Source organism: Rissa tridactyla, chromosome 7 (genome assembly GCF_028500815.1).
Source record: "Rissa tridactyla isolate bRisTri1 chromosome 7, bRisTri1.patW.cur.20221130, whole genome shotgun sequence".
Lineage (NCBI taxonomy): Eukaryota > Metazoa > Chordata > Aves > Charadriiformes > Laridae > Rissa > Rissa tridactyla.
The window spans coordinates 1421248-1436478 of NC_071472.1; the positions used below are offsets into that span (position 1 = coordinate 1421248).

Sequence of the window (15231 nt, forward strand, 5' to 3'; positions counted from 1 at the left end):
GGGAAACATCCGCATCCGCATCCCGTTGCAGGGAAGATGCTCCCGCAGGGCTGAGTGCCCAGCGCTCGGGGACCAAATCCTGGGATGCGGCCGGCCACAGCCTGGCCAGCTCAGGGCGCTCGGGTTTTGGCCAACAGGTGGATTCCCGGTGCTAAGCCTGCAGCCGGCAGCATTTTTTTCACTTCCACCTTCAAACCTTCCAAGCCGAAAGCACATTCCTGTTTTCGGCTCCCCACGCAATGCAGTTCGTGCGGTGTCCAGTAGCAGCTCGGTAGAAGACAAATAAATTACTGTCTTGAGCTTTCGTGAGAGTGAGCCGAAGTCTGCTGCTTTTTGATTTTCAGAAGGGGGAAAACCAGGGAAATTTGACATTCCAGCATGAGGTTGCCACCTTGCCCCACAGCGGTTAACGCGCAGCCGGCCCGGCTCCCCCCCCCGCCCCACCACCACCATCAAAAGCCAGTTAAAGAGAAATCAATTACCTGCACTTAGAGCTTTTTCATTCACTCAGGCCACAGGGAATGGCTGAAGCAGAATAAAGGACTCTCTTCCTATAAACGTCAGTGGGAAATTATATCCATGCGCTCTTTGGATGCACATTGATATTTTAGGATTTTATAATCTCACGACTGAGACTGTAAGACTGAACAACTTCGGTAGAAAGATGGAAGAGACAGACGTGTTTATGAGATTATGTTGGTTTTTTGGTTTTTTTTGTTCCTGAACTCATCTCTTGCGATGCTTTTGGCACGCGGTCCTGCCGCTGAGATGCTTTCCATCACGCTGCTGCCAGTTTTCCCCGCCGTGTCCCACGGAGGCGGCAGAAGCCTTGGGCGGCGTTGCCTTCCCCTGCGGACACCCCCATCGTCTGACCGGGGCATCTCTGCGGCCGGCTCGGAGCTCGCCTGCGGCAAACACTGCGCCGGGCACTGCTCCGTCACAGCAATGTGGTTCAGGCATCTACAGGCACGGTTAAACCGTCGCGATAGTCGGAAAAAACATTCCCACATCGACTCTCTAGCATTCCACATTTACTTTGAAATCGCCTCAATGTACAGGCGTTGCCATTTTTTTCTTATCAGCAAGGAAAATTTTGTGACTAGAGGAACGATGTGTCATCCAATAATATATTTGAGGAAAATACGTCAAGAGTTTTCCCCAATTTGCGTGAAACGAAAAAAAATCTGAATTTGTAAGAAGAACAAAATACTTTGTTTTATCATCTCAAAGGGGAGCTTTGCTAATTTATCTAAAAAATTAAATGAATTTTGCTATAATTTGTGTGTGGAATTATCAATACTGTCAATTAGTATAAAATATTTTGTATAGTTCCTTCTTGGAGCGAGGTGTAAGGTCATGTTTATATTCAGCCTGAGCATCACTCCAGCACAGGGCTTCATTTGTCCCTGTGCTGGGACACGCGTTAATTTGGCTTTTCTTTTCTTTCTTACTGATGAAGGCTCCAAGAACACTTAAGGAAACGCCGCCTGGAGCCGTCCCAGGGAAAGTCTGGCAGCCGCCAAGAGAAACGTCTCCCCAGGTTATGCCGACAGTGAGCGATGCTGCCGAGCCTGCGCTCGCCCTTCGCTTTTCCACACGCTCGTCCATCTGTCACGAGCTCTCCAGCGCACCCAGTTGGCGTGGAAGGAATCCAAAGACCTGATTCCCAAGGCAGTGCCCAAAAAGCTTATCTAAACCTACAAACATTTTGGACAGAAACAAATGGAAAAGTTTGGAGAGTGGAAATGGGGAATAAATCTGAATGAGCAAAGAGCTATCTTGACTGCTGTGTTACGGACACACAGACATCACAGATGACATACTGGCTTAGGAACGTACATGTAATTATTATCTGCACGCTGTATATTTTCTTACCTGTACATTGCTTTACCCCTCGTACCCGGATACAGGGAGGAAGCTGTGCTGAGCCCACGGCGCTTGCAGTCACCAGCACATCTCATCCTCACGTCAGGCTCCTGCTGGTCCTCAACCCTCCACCAGCTTGGCAAAGCGCGTTCCTGGGGCGAGCAGAGCTGGGCACCGACACACGCACTGCTGCCTGGGGCTGCGCTGGCGGGGGCGAGCGCCGGTGGGCTGGCAAGCAGGCTCGAAGACTAACTGCATAGCTGGTTGCCACGTGGGATGTTCTGCTCGCTTCCCGTTAGCATCGCCCATCCGACGGGAGGAAAGCAATGGCAGCCTCGGTGCTTTCACTGCGTTGCCCAATGGTCACGGCCATGGGCTGTGCTCCAGAGTGAGAAAATGCTCGTGGCGTGGGGCTTACCTCCATTCACCACTCGGCGACGCCCGCAGTCCATGAGTGCTATGAATAGACCTGTTGGCTCGGGGGAGGACTCTACATGGTGACCATACCTGGGTCAAGAGCGCCGTTCCCTCCAGGGAGATGCACGTGTCTGTTCCTGACGCGGGTCTCCGGTGGATGAACCCGTCAGGGATGTCTCAGCCAGAGGACGTACAGCTGGTTACTGGCTACAGTCAAAACACAGGCAGCCGTGAACAGGGGGAACCCTATTTCCCTGCCTTGCTCCTGGAGAAGGGAGCGACGAGACGCCTGCCCGTCCCCAAGGGACGGTGCCAACGCCCACGGCTCTCCCCCAGCCGCGGGTGGGCTGCAGATGGGTGCGATGCTCAGCAGGTCCATCTCCTCTCGGGGCTCCGACCGCATCCCCGGTGGCAGAACTGGTGGGTGGAGGGACACCAGGAGCTGCTGGGATAGACCACCCCGGCTCTCGCTGCCGTTTTGGGGCCAGCTCTGCCCACAAACCTGCTCGGTGGGGTGGGCTGGGGGGGGGTCAGACACAGCCCAGCACAGCAGCGAGGGCCTCCCAGCCTCTGAGGGATGAGGCACAGATGTTTGGCTGGGAATAATGATTCAAGTGCATTTTTGCAGCAATCAGAGAGTGCTTGGAAGCGGTGTAAACAGATTAACACCACCAGTACGCTCTCAGGCCAAATAGTACTTACAACCCTACCAAAATTAGGCTGCCATGAAAGGACAAGTTCGCTCGCTCCCTGCCCCTCTCTTCCTCCTTCTCGCTCTTTCCTTTTTCTTTTCTTTTCTTTTTTTTTTTTTTTCCCCTTTCACAAAGCAGAAATACAAGCAGTGTGACCATAAATCACCTCGAATCCACGGAACTGGTAATTGTATTATCGCATGAGAACACTGAACTGCCCTCCTGGCCCCCCTCCACCCCACACCGCTGTGAGTGGCAGCACCACTAATATTCCCCCACAGCTAATATTTTTTTAACAAATCCATGGATGCAGCTGCCTCCAGTGGTGCCCTGATCCGTAAATCCTGGCCGTGCCGGGCTCCAGGGCTCCGCTTGCCGGAGAGCGATGCGCTTGGGCACCATTGCCCCGGCAATGCCCCCTCCTCGCCCCAGCCGGAATAAAGCCCTCGCGCCTCAGGTGGTTAAATTCTTCTCCTCATTTGCCCCAGCACAGGACGAGAATATATCTCCTTTTGAGCTCTTATCCCAGGGATGCTGCTCTTTCCTTCCATGCATGGTCCTTACATCGGGACTCAGAGCAAGGCCAGCAGTTCACTGGGAAAAACAAGACATAGTTATGCTCTAGCGACCTTCCCTCAGCAGCCTCTTGAGGGGAAGGAGTTAAAAAGTCAGCTATCGTCACACATCTTTCCTCATTCTTCTATTATTTTTATTTTCTTAGCAGGAAACATGTTTTGCCCACCCTGAGCGGTGACACCCAGCCACTAACGGGGCAATTCACAGTAAAAACCAAGGAGGAAGGTCTGCTCTAACGGGGAGGGATCCGATAGCCTGGATCGATTCCTTTCATTCCTGGGGCTGGATGGGGGAGACAATGACAAAAATTCCTCCTTCTCTGTGCGGAGAGAAAGAGAGCTCCCCCGGCTCGCGGCCGCACACCAAACGGCACTTCATGAATGAAGTTCAAAAATTCAGCAGGACGTGGGCACATCGGGGCCGCACACACTCAGTGGGAGATCAGAAGCCCTTAAACAGCTTGAATACGTAGCCATTTATTCAAGTAATAAAAAGCAGACTGGATAAAAGACAAACACATTTAAACCGAACAATTTTTGAAAGTTTAATATAGCTTTAGATAAAACTGAGCTTGCAGTATTAATGAATACAAGAGTTTGTTATTTTTGTATAATTCAAATAAACTTGTACATTTATACAGTTATAGACTGCATGCCAGAAAATGCATTTAGTTTAATCTAATTTGAATATGTACAATTTACAATAGAATTCAAGCATAAATTCAGCAGTAGAGAACACAGACCGGCTGTGCAATCAAACACTTACTTTTTCTTAGCATAAGCGTTAGGGCTGGGCTAAAATGTTAATTAGGAAAAAAAAAAAAAAAAAGTGGCCACAGCAATAAAAATGAAAAAGTAACCAGAAATAACTTCCTAAAATCAATAACTAAAGAAAGTTACCATCCGTGTTTGCACCTTCGCTCAGACTAATGAAGGACGCGCACATTGTCACCTCAGCACACGTAACGCGTTGCAATACAAGCCACAAGCCTCAGAAACCTGGCGTCCGGCAAGGACAGCTGCATATTCTGATTTAAAAAAAAAAAAAAATCAAACTTTTCAGTTAATCATAACTTAATATTTCCTATGGCATAAATTTAAAAAAAGTGAGGGCACTCTCCCAGCGTTTCACATGCTTGCGGCTGTTTTTATGCAGGGTAGGCTGCAGCCACTCACATTGCCAGTGTGTTTCACAGCTACGGCACTTCTCCCTGTCACCTATTTTAAGTTCAATTTGCAGAAGACATCCGCACTGCTCCTTAACTCAATCTCGTACACGGATTCCACCCAAAGTTTCCCAAAGGAAACCGCCCCTTGGCTCTCCCAGAGGCAGGACCCGCAGCATTGTCCCCGCGGATGGGAGGATGCTGGCGGCCCCGGCACACGGCTGGTGAAACACCATTGCTCCTACTCTGGGGACACGCCACATCTCCTTTTCCACAAAGAAACACCAACCGGACCATGAGCCACCCCCCAGGCTGAGCGCTCCAGCTGGTGGGAGACCTGGGGGAAGGCGGGCACCCACCAGGTGGGACCCCCACGTCCCAGGGAGGGGACCCCACCTTGGCGGCTGCGCTTTGGTACCCAAGCCACAGCACTGGGGGCACCAGCACCACAGCAGTGCCACCGAGCGGGACATTGGGTCACGCTCCGGCAGCGTCTCAGCGGTCCTCCACCCCCCTGAATAAGCCAAAGGGGGTTTTGAGGAGAGGTCACGCCGCTGGAGACCCTGCTTTCTAAACCAGCCGGACCTGCTGGGTGCTCACCATGACAATGAATGCTCTTGGTTGGGCTCGGTGGTGGTTTTACTCTCGACACCTGGCAACTGCACGTGGCTATTTTTGCTGTCAGTCAAGGACTGGTAAGAAGAGTTAGGTGTGGTACAAAAATCAGCGGTATTTTACAAGGCAACCTGAGGAAGTGTTAGCAAACGGGGGGAAAAGAAGTCCGGGTTTTACCTTGCCGCACCATCAATGCGCTCACCGCGCGCGCAGAGGACAGCATCGGCACACGGGGAGCCACGCACGCCCTGCCCCACAACAGCAACGAGCAGAGACTTCAAGTACAGCCACCGGTGTAAAAGGCATGCAGTGCCACTCAAAGTCACGATAAACGACGAAGAGAAACCTCGGAAGTCAGTATAAAAGTCCTCGGGTGTACCACCGGCGGGTGTACGCTGCAATTCCAGGGAAAGCCCTGAGCCACAGCGGTGTCCGAGCCAACCCTCCAGCCCTGCGGAGTTCCTGAGCTCTTATTCCATGCCAACATTTGGAACAAAACCAGGTTTTTTTTCCCTCAAAGACCATGAGCTCTGTTGTTATTAGTCATTTAGCAAGCATCGGCATCGGTGCAGGGTGGTCCAGAGCCCGTGAGTCAGAAGCGCCCATCCACCCCTGGAGCTATGGGGCAGGTCCTGCCCCACGCCTGGCCGTGCCTGGGACCCCCCGGCTGTGGCCTCGAGGGTCGGACCTACAGACAGTAGGTTTTCGTGGTGGTTTTCGTAGCTGACAGCGCTACCCATCGCTCCACCTTGCCCAGACCTCCTCCTGCTCCAAGAAGGAGCCCACGGAGGCCATTGCGACCTGCATCCCCCCAACCCAGACCTCGCACCACAGGTGTCCCTGCCGAGCTCCTGCATTTTGGGGTGCTCCAGCACCGCGAGCCACGGTGACACCCAACACCCCAACCCTCCCGGCTCGACCCCGCCGGAGCGAAACAAGGTGGAAAAGGAAACCCAAACACAAGGAGGGAAGGGTATCCAACCAAACATTTATACAAAGTATTACTCATTTTGAAACCCACAGGGTCAACTTCGGTTCAGAACGTGTTTAAACATCATTTTCACCATAGAGAAAGCAGTAAGGCGGGACGCCGCTGCCAGACCCACCATCCCCGGCATCGCCGCCGGCCCCCAAAGCCAAGGGAGCCAAATCCGGGCACTGCGGAATTGGGGGGAATTGGCTCTGCCTTTGGGGCGCAGTTCATCCGGAGTAAACGCCTGCTTGGCTTCATGGAGACAGTCAGCTCTTTTCACGTTTAGCTATTCTATCAACAGGAGAAATCGAGCACGTCCTGCTTATTTAAAATGGGTTTCTTGCACGTATATTATAAATCACAAAGATTTTTAAAAAAATCTTTACTAACTGTATCTAAAGTGTGAATTTGACTCGTGTATTTATTGTTTTGCCTAGGCTTATTAATACAAGTTCCTTCTCTAAACAATACCTTATGAAATACATTTTTAACTTTTTTTCCGGTAGCCTAGATGCAGGAAAAGAAACCCCAAGAAAACGTTAAAGCAAAATAGAAACCAGCAGTTAATTTAAGGCTAGCAGATTTGGTGTGAGGAATTAACTAATATACCTTCTTTTAAGAAAAACCACATGCACCATAGCTACTTTGTTGAACAAAACATCACGATCCACATCAGGAAAAAAAAAACAAAAACAAAAAACCAAACCCAGAACATTTTCAAATCAAACTATAACTTACCCTGAAAAGTTACCCACTCGCATGTTTTACCGACCACTTACTCTTAAGAAATACAAGGGGAAAGGAACGCCCCCTTCCGTATTTTTTTCAGGATATACAGTATAAATATAGTAGGAGTCATGCCATAAAACTATATGCAAAAATTGCACACTATTATTGCATGCGTGTTGTGATACTACATGCCAACGAAGGTCCGCTCACCCCCGTCGTCCCCTGGGTCCTACTTACAGCGCGGCCGCCGCTGCCCGGGGATGCTCCTGCCTCCCGGCGCCCCCGGGGACCACAGAGCCCGGCACGCCAAGGGCTGGGGGGGACGCGCTCTCCGGCCCCCCCTGCCAGCAGCAGTTCCAGCTCTGCTCGGCAGCTCCAAGTCCCGCCGGGTTATGTAAACCGATCCGAATTCATTTTTCGCAGTTTGGGCGGCAGGTTGCCCTCCATCCTGCCGCCGCCGCCCGACAGCTTCTGCAGCTTGGGCGGGAGGTCGGCCACTGACTGGCTCATGGGATCCGACATCATCTTGGTGGTTTTAGACACCAGTTTCTCCTCCGAGTTCCCGGGGACCGAGCTGATCCGCTGGAGTTTCATGGGTAAATCCCCCATGCTGTAGGCCTTCTCAGAGGTGGTGGAACTCATCCTGAGGAGTTTTTTGGGGAAGTCTTCCCTCCCGGTTATTTTCTGCAGTTTTGAAGGCAGTTTTGTGCCAACTTCGTCGAGACCATCCAGGCACTCCACCGAGTTGTTCCTTTCCTTGCTGTTGCTGACAGCGGGCGCTATCAAGGGAGAGGACATGAGCAGCATCTCCTCCTGCTCCTTCACGCTGTAGGGTGGGGTGGGCACCTCAAACGTCGCGTGGAACTGGGAGTAATCGACTTTAAAGAACCCCTCTTCCAGGGAGATAACGGGGAAGAAGCGATGACCCCAGAGCACCTCGTCCTCGGTATAGGATGTCCTGGCTTGGCACGTCATCCCTGCAACGAGCAAGGCAGAAAAACTCCCACCAGTTATGGACAATTGTGGATGCACATAAATCTTGGGGGGGGTTGAACATTTCAGGGAGACATATTTTTTGGTTTTAAATGCATAAAAGAAAAGGCATTGGCATGCCTGCCATTGACACACAGTAGCTCTTAAACTGTCCTCCTGAAGGGGAAAGGCGCCAGCAATAGAGGAAGGAGGGCAAGAATAATTCACACCTACCACCGTGGCCGCTTCTGCAGGTGCTGCTGACAAAGGGAACTGATAACCCCGGTATTACATTAGTGAAGTAAAGTTGGACTTGTCAGGATCTTAAAGTATGACTAAGTTATTCCATGTTTCCATCACACTGAGGAATGCACGCGGAACCAGACCCCACGCTTTCTGCATCCCATGCGCAAACCAAGCCCGTGTCGGCGCATTGCGACCCACCAGCGAGCGGCAGGGATGTCCTACGAAATACACGAATTCCTCTTTAAGGGCTTCACCAGCAACCTGCTCACAGAGCCCTCGCTGCCAGGCTGAGATCCAAGCTTCAAATAATTAGAAGGGGAGAAAAAAATATGACAAAGCAGCACAACGCTGCCCTTGCCCTTCCTCCGCCGCCTCCCTCCTCCCGAGCGCCCAGAATTGCGCATCCCGGTGACCCATCCAGACGCAGGAATCAGAGGGAAATGATGACGGTGGATCGCTGGAGGCTTCTAGAAGAAATCCTGCTGCTCCTTGTTTTTTTATTATTTTTTTTTAAATGGCATCTGTAGCAATCTGCAAATAGAATTACCCTGCCATTTTATCCTAGTATAGCAAACTGGAAATGTGATGTTTGGTTTTCAGGAAGCTGAAGCTACCTCTGCAAACACCCCCCTCTGCTTAGCTGGCAAGAATGCCTCTAAGTCAGGAGAAAATGGAAGGAAACTTGGGAAGGCACGAGAAAAACGACAGCGGGGCTTGTAGCGAGGGGGAGCGGGGGATGGATATGTGCCTGGTGACATACAGCCAGAAAAATGACATTTTATTACACTTTATGTTACCGCTAATGGAACCAAAGTTTTAGTTTCGCGCAGTGATTTCCACTCCTAATACGTCTGAGTATATCACAACACATAAAACTCTGTCTTCTGTTTTATCTCTTCGGAGCAAAACATGAACCCAGGGGTTTTTTTGCACTGACCGTCGCCCCCATGGCCCGGGCAGGCGCCGTGCCTGCGCTCCCACACCCGCAGGAGCACCCCCCGGCGCCCAGCCCCGCACGGGACAGCATTTCATACTTACGGGGTACCTTCACCCAGTCACCATGTGTTTCAGTTCTGTTTACTAAGTGAAGTGGAAGCAATCACGCACCTAATGGGTGTAGGAAAAAAAAACCAAAACCCTGCAATTTTTAGAAAAATGGTAATTAGAGTGAGCACTTCTTCCATCTGTGTCCTTCACTCTGCAGCCGCTCGTTAGCCGCGCCTTCCCCGCCACAGCCCAGACCTTTCCCCCTCTGCTCCTCCAGACCTGACTTCGGAGGGAGACCTCATGAGCCAGCGCCCGCGTCTCCTCCCGCACGCGAATGGCGGGAGCCAGGGATGGAAGCGGCTCTGCCGCGCCTGGGACGCAGGTGGCTGGTTAACTCCGCTGACCTACGCTTCAGATAACAAATCGCTTGAAATGCAAGTCTCCCTGTACAGGGAAGTTGATAATCATGGCCATCACTGTGTCTCAAGCTCTGCTGAGGGCGGGGGGGCTGCCCCTCCGGCATGATCCCGTGGGGACGCCGCCGGGGCCACGCAGCGGCCACAGCAACGCGGCTCTGCAGAGCTGCCTGCTGGGCGGAAACCCCCTGCACGGCTGTTTCTTTGAGTTGGCAACACACACAAAAATAATTAAGCTTTATTGTAAAAGGTGTGCTATCAAAATGCCATGGGGGGGGTGTAAAACGGGGAGTGGGGAGAACCCACGGATCAGAAACACTGCCAGGGCTCAGGGAAAGGGACCAGCGCACAGGACAGGCCAGCACCTGCATCCCCATTGCATCCACATCTCCATCCCCATCCCCATCTTCATCCACATCTCCATCCCCATCTGCATCCCCATCTCCATCCCCATCTGCATCCCCATCCCCATCTGCATCTTCATCCCATCCCATCCACATCTCCATCCCCATCCCCATCCCTATCCCATCCCCATCTCTCCATCCCATCCCCATCTGCATCCCCATCCCTATCCCATCCCCATCTCTCCATCCCATCCCCATCTGCGTCTCCCATCCCACCCCACCCCCAAGAGATGCCCCAGCCGATGCTGCTGGCCCCAGGCAATGCTGTGCTGGGCTCTCCCATCCCTGCCAGCCACTGTGCTGCAGGGCTATTTCTGCCTCCTGATCCATCATCCTGCCTCTCCCAAACCTGCTGCTGCCAGCAGGCTTTCAAAGGACGAATTTTATCCCTGCTTCCTATGGAAAAAATGTATTAGCTGAAGGAATTAGGAAGATCAGCTTCACATTTTGTTGCATTGATGTAACCCCTTGGAATCTCCCTGGAGAGATAAATATTTGCAGGTATATAATTTTTCTTCAAAATCAATTTATCTTATTCACTAACAAACGCGAGGGTGCAAATTATTTAATAGCCTCTCAAGATAACAGCAGCAACTAATAAGCTCGTCGTTACAGGGAATACCTGTCATGCTAAGCAGCCGATGCAAAGAGGTGCTAGCGTGCTCTGAGCAGCCCTGGGACAAGAAATCAATTCTCCCATTTTCCTCCAGCTCCGCCGTGTTTCCCGGCCCTTCCTTCCCCTTCCGTTTCCTCAGCAAAGCCTCAGACTCCAGCTATCGGCTCTGCAGGCCCTCGCTGCTGTGAGACACTGGGGCAGGCAGCTCGCAGCAGCCCGGCTGTAACCATCGCCTTTGTCTTCTTACAGCGCTAACAACGGAGCTGCAGAAGGCACTCGGTGACCGGGGCCACGATCCACATCCTTGCGCAGAACACGCAGCAGGTGTCTGCATCCCGCACCGTGTCCGCATCTGCATCCCGCATGGTGTCCCTGCCTGCATCCCGCACCGTGTCCCTGCCTGCATCCCGCACAGTGCCCGTGTCTGCATCCCGCACCGTGCCCGTGTCTGCATCCCGCACTGTGTCCACGTCTGCATCCCGCATGGTGTCCCTGCCTGCATCCCGCACCGTGTCCCTGCCTGCATCCCGCATGGTGTCCCTGTCTGCATCCCACACCGTGTCCATGTTTGCATCCCGCACCACGTCCCTGTCTGCATCCCGCACCGGGAGCACCTCATCCCACTTGGAGCGCCCGAAGCCATTCCGTGCTTCCCCCAGGAAGGGCAGGATGAAGCCCAGCCCCAGCAGGTCCACACACCGCCTGCAGCATCACCGCGGTGGGGACAGACACGGCTCTGCCCCGACCCGCACCCACAGCCGCCGGGGCAGCAAAGCACCCACCGACAATCAGCCGGCATCACCTCCTTTTCCTATAGAAAAAGCAGGAGCAGCTGGGCACAACCCGCCACCGACAGCCCTTCTCGGTAACTACTTCGGGATTATTTTCCGGTACTTAATGCTCGGATAAATACGGGCCCTTTATTTTAAGGCAGAAGTAGTTTCTTTCTGGCCTTTCAAACCTCAGAGGCGTAAAGCGGGAGGTGGCGGGCAGCGGGGCGGGCGGCTGATGGACACCCAGCAGGGGACCGGGGGCTGCGGTGGCCATGGGCTCGCGCTCAACAGCCTCTAACAGCCCAGGCTAATAAGTTTTCCTCTCCTTCTGCTGGTATCAAAGGCTTTTTTGGTTGGTTTTTTTTTTGTGCTGTTTCTCTTTTCCCGAAGAAGTCATTCATCAGCAGGGTAGGCAGCCAGCAGATCCTTCGATGCCTCCATCATGTTAATGGGCCTGTTAAAATTTTACCAAGTTGTCTATATTATTAATATTCATTTGCCGTATAAATTTTAAACTCCCATTTGGAGGCAAACACGCTGTATGCAGTGCATATAATTAAAAAGCCATCCATTTGTCAAAGGAAAAGGTTTCGATAGGTTTTGTTCATCGCTCCTTCCAGCGGGAAGTGCTCTCCGGAGCCGTGGACGGCCGGCGATTGTAAGGCACGTTAGCAAAGCTCTGCCCGCGTGAAAACCACAACCACCCACCTGAAAAGGAGGTGAGCTTAGGCATATATCCCAGCATAAAACCCAAACCAAGTGTCCGATTACAACACCTCTCGATTATTTCAAAACTAGAGGCTGTAAAAGCATTGTTCGTTATGTCCGAGGCAGAGATCCTCACCCGGCAGCAGGGCTCCCCAGGGGACAAGCAATGCCATTTTGCCTGAATTCCCCGTATTTTTGCCAACCTCACTGCTGGGTATTTGGGGCCACCCCTACCCAGCTCACCTCCCGCTGCTTCCAGGAATTGTATTCCTGCTGCACAAACCAGGAGCTGACTCCGTGCTCAAAGCATTACGAATAATGAGCTTAAAGGAAGGCAAGGGCAAAGTTTTGGGACTCATCTCCCCTCGGGCAGAGGCTGGAACGGCATTAAAGAAAGCTTTAGTATGAGATATTATTAGAAATGTTGCTACTGATTAAATTCAGCCATTTACACCCACCCGTAGTGCCCTGGCATCCCCCTGCAGACTCCGGCACGTAACGCCACAGGCCGTAACACAGGAAAATCCCAGCCATGCCCATTTAGGAAAAATTTCCAATTTTTCCTTAGATAATGCACAGCAGAGCAGCTCTGGAGGACGAGCACGGGTTAAACCGATGGATTTCTCTCCCCGTGTTTGATATGAAAGTATCTTTTTTTTTTTTTTTCTTAATAACCATGCCTTCTCCTTTCAGCATTCACTCCGTCAGAAGCAAGTGCTATCACTGCAGAAAAATGCATCTATCTGTCGTATCATAAGTTATTAATTACAAATTGTTATTTCTAATGAGGTGGAACTCTTGGTTTTAGAGCCCTAGCCGAGCTGAAAAAGTGGATGCAATTATCCCACCCCCAGCCAAGCCGCAAACTAAGTTTTTATTTTTCCCTGTCTCTGGCTACGGCAGGTTTAGGCTGAATATTCCACTCCCAGGGAACACCAGCCAGAAACGGGTTGCGCAAATGCTCGGACACAGCTGACAGCTCAATAAACACGCAACGCAGAGGAGGTCTGCTGGCACTGGAGTGACGCTGGGGTCAGAATTCCCCGGCATCTGAAATCCTAATAATTCAGTTAATGAGCCTGATACCTGCTAGATTCCCCACAGGGTAAGGCCAGCTCCCCGGAAAGGCGAAGGCATCCCAAAGGACAACGGCTATGGCCCCCAAACCCACCACCAAAAATCCAGCGTCACCTTGCACCGCCCAAAGTCCCGTCCCGTGAACGTTGGCCACGACGTCCCCATCGCTGGCTTTGGGTGGCGATGGGCACCACGTTCCCGCTGAAGCTGGATGTGGGCAACCCGTCCTTCATCCCCACGCCAGGCTCAATTACAGCCATTACCGTGATTAGCGCTGGCTGTAGACACTCAGCATGGCCTGAGGTGCCCACGCACACGGTCCCTCCTCAGGCGGCCAGAGAATGGCCAAAATCCAAAGCATCCCATGGCTGCCACTCGCTGCCAGCACCGCTGGGAGCTGCCTCCCCCCGTTCATAAAGGGGGCAGATGGAGGACAAAAAAAAAATCTGTAAATAAGCGTTTTGACTAATTCCATCCTTTAATAACCCTCGAATTATGTCTAAATTTCTAAAGCACCCAGATGGAGCTGGCTGTATTCAGGCAATTTCTAGAACTAGGAATATACTGCCTTGAAAAAAAAAAATCACAGGCGTGCAGTTGTTGATACGGGCCTCTTGCATTTCACTGAGAAGTGGGCTGAGGGTTGACAAATCACAGATCACTAATAAGCTTTTAACAGCCCCCCCCAAAAGTTTTCAGAAGCCATTTAGGGATACAAAGGTTATACGGCCCTCTTCTCTCTCTCCAAGGTAATGCCAGGAATTTCCCCTTAAATCTTTTTGCATTTCTGGGCTGCAATTTTCTGGCCAGGGCCTGGGCGCGGGGACAGCAGGAGGTGTCCTTCTTAACGTGGAAACACGGGAAAGTGAATCTTAACCAGCCGGGGAAAAAAAGAGAAGCATTTTGGTATTACGACGAGTCAACAGTGCATTGTCCCAATGGCCACCAAAAAGGGGGATCTTGGCATCCCACCCGCCAGGACGGCAGCAGAGAGAAGCCCGCCAGCAAAAGCCACCCGCAAAAACGCACAAACATAAGAAACGTGTGCTGATATTTTGTCAGATGTTTTTCTTTTTTCTTATTACGAGCCAGAGCCCTGCATGCTAAACCACCTGCATCCATGCCGGCTCCGGGGCCCTGCCCGCGCCGCCGGGCGGCTCTTCCCTTCACACGCTTTGCTGGGCATTTCGGGGGGGGGTTTGCCTCCCTTAAACCTGCAGTTTACCTCTAAAGCCTCAAAAATAACGTGTTAAAAATGAATCAGCCAGCAATGTTAAATTAATTACTAAGAATTAAGGTAATTCACAACTGCAATCTGAGGCCCATGAAGGCAAGAGCCCAACTTGATGTGAGACCTGATATAAAAACCCACCGGACCCACCCTGCCCTCTTGCAGAACTAGGGGAAGATTTACAGCTGTAGGGAAAAAAGGAGCTGTGTGATTTCCCCAGCAATCTCTCCTCTTCCAGGACTGTAGAGGAAATAGGGGAAAGAAGAGCTGGTTTTATCGCATTTAGCTAAGCAAGAGCGTGACGCCCAGATGTTAACACCTGGCCCCCGCGCCACCCCGGACCTGAAACGCTGACAGCTGTCCCGGTTCTGCGACCACCAGAAAATGGGAGCCCGAAAATGGGAGGTCAGAAGCAGAGCTGGGAGCGAAGGATGCTCTCAAGCTTTTCCTCTCCGTGTTCGTTGCCGCATTATTTTTTAATGTGAGTTAAAACGACGAGCTGCACTCTGCACGGCTGGGAACGCACAGCCTGACGGAAGGGGTTGTGAGCAGACAGCAAGCGCCGTCTCTAAACTCCACCACTTCCCAGCTATTTGGAAAGAACAGCTATTTTTAGCTTCAACATTTTCCCATCGTAATTTCAGGGGGTATTTTTTTATTAAACTTGATGATAGTTTGAAGCTCCATAAAACTTCCTGTCCATTTGTGGTTGCCAGCCTCTGCCGCTGGCTGCCGTCAGCCTCTGCCTTAGTGCCCCGGTACTTTCAC

At 51.8% G+C, this 15231-nt stretch overlaps 1 protein-coding gene across 1 annotated transcript in view; it reads right to left on the reverse strand.

The window, feature by feature from the left end:
- Window positions 1-4129: 4129 nt before the first annotated feature.
- Window positions 4130-15231, reverse strand: part of KCNJ3 (potassium inwardly rectifying channel subfamily J member 3) — a 52461-nt gene continuing 41359 nt past the window's right edge. Inside the window, exon 3 of the mRNA XM_054210198.1 lies at window positions 4130-8010. Coding sequence (XP_054066173.1) covers window positions 7424-8010 — 587 coding nt within the window. The 3' untranslated portion in view covers window positions 4130-7423. The remainder of the gene's footprint in view (window positions 8011-15231) is intronic.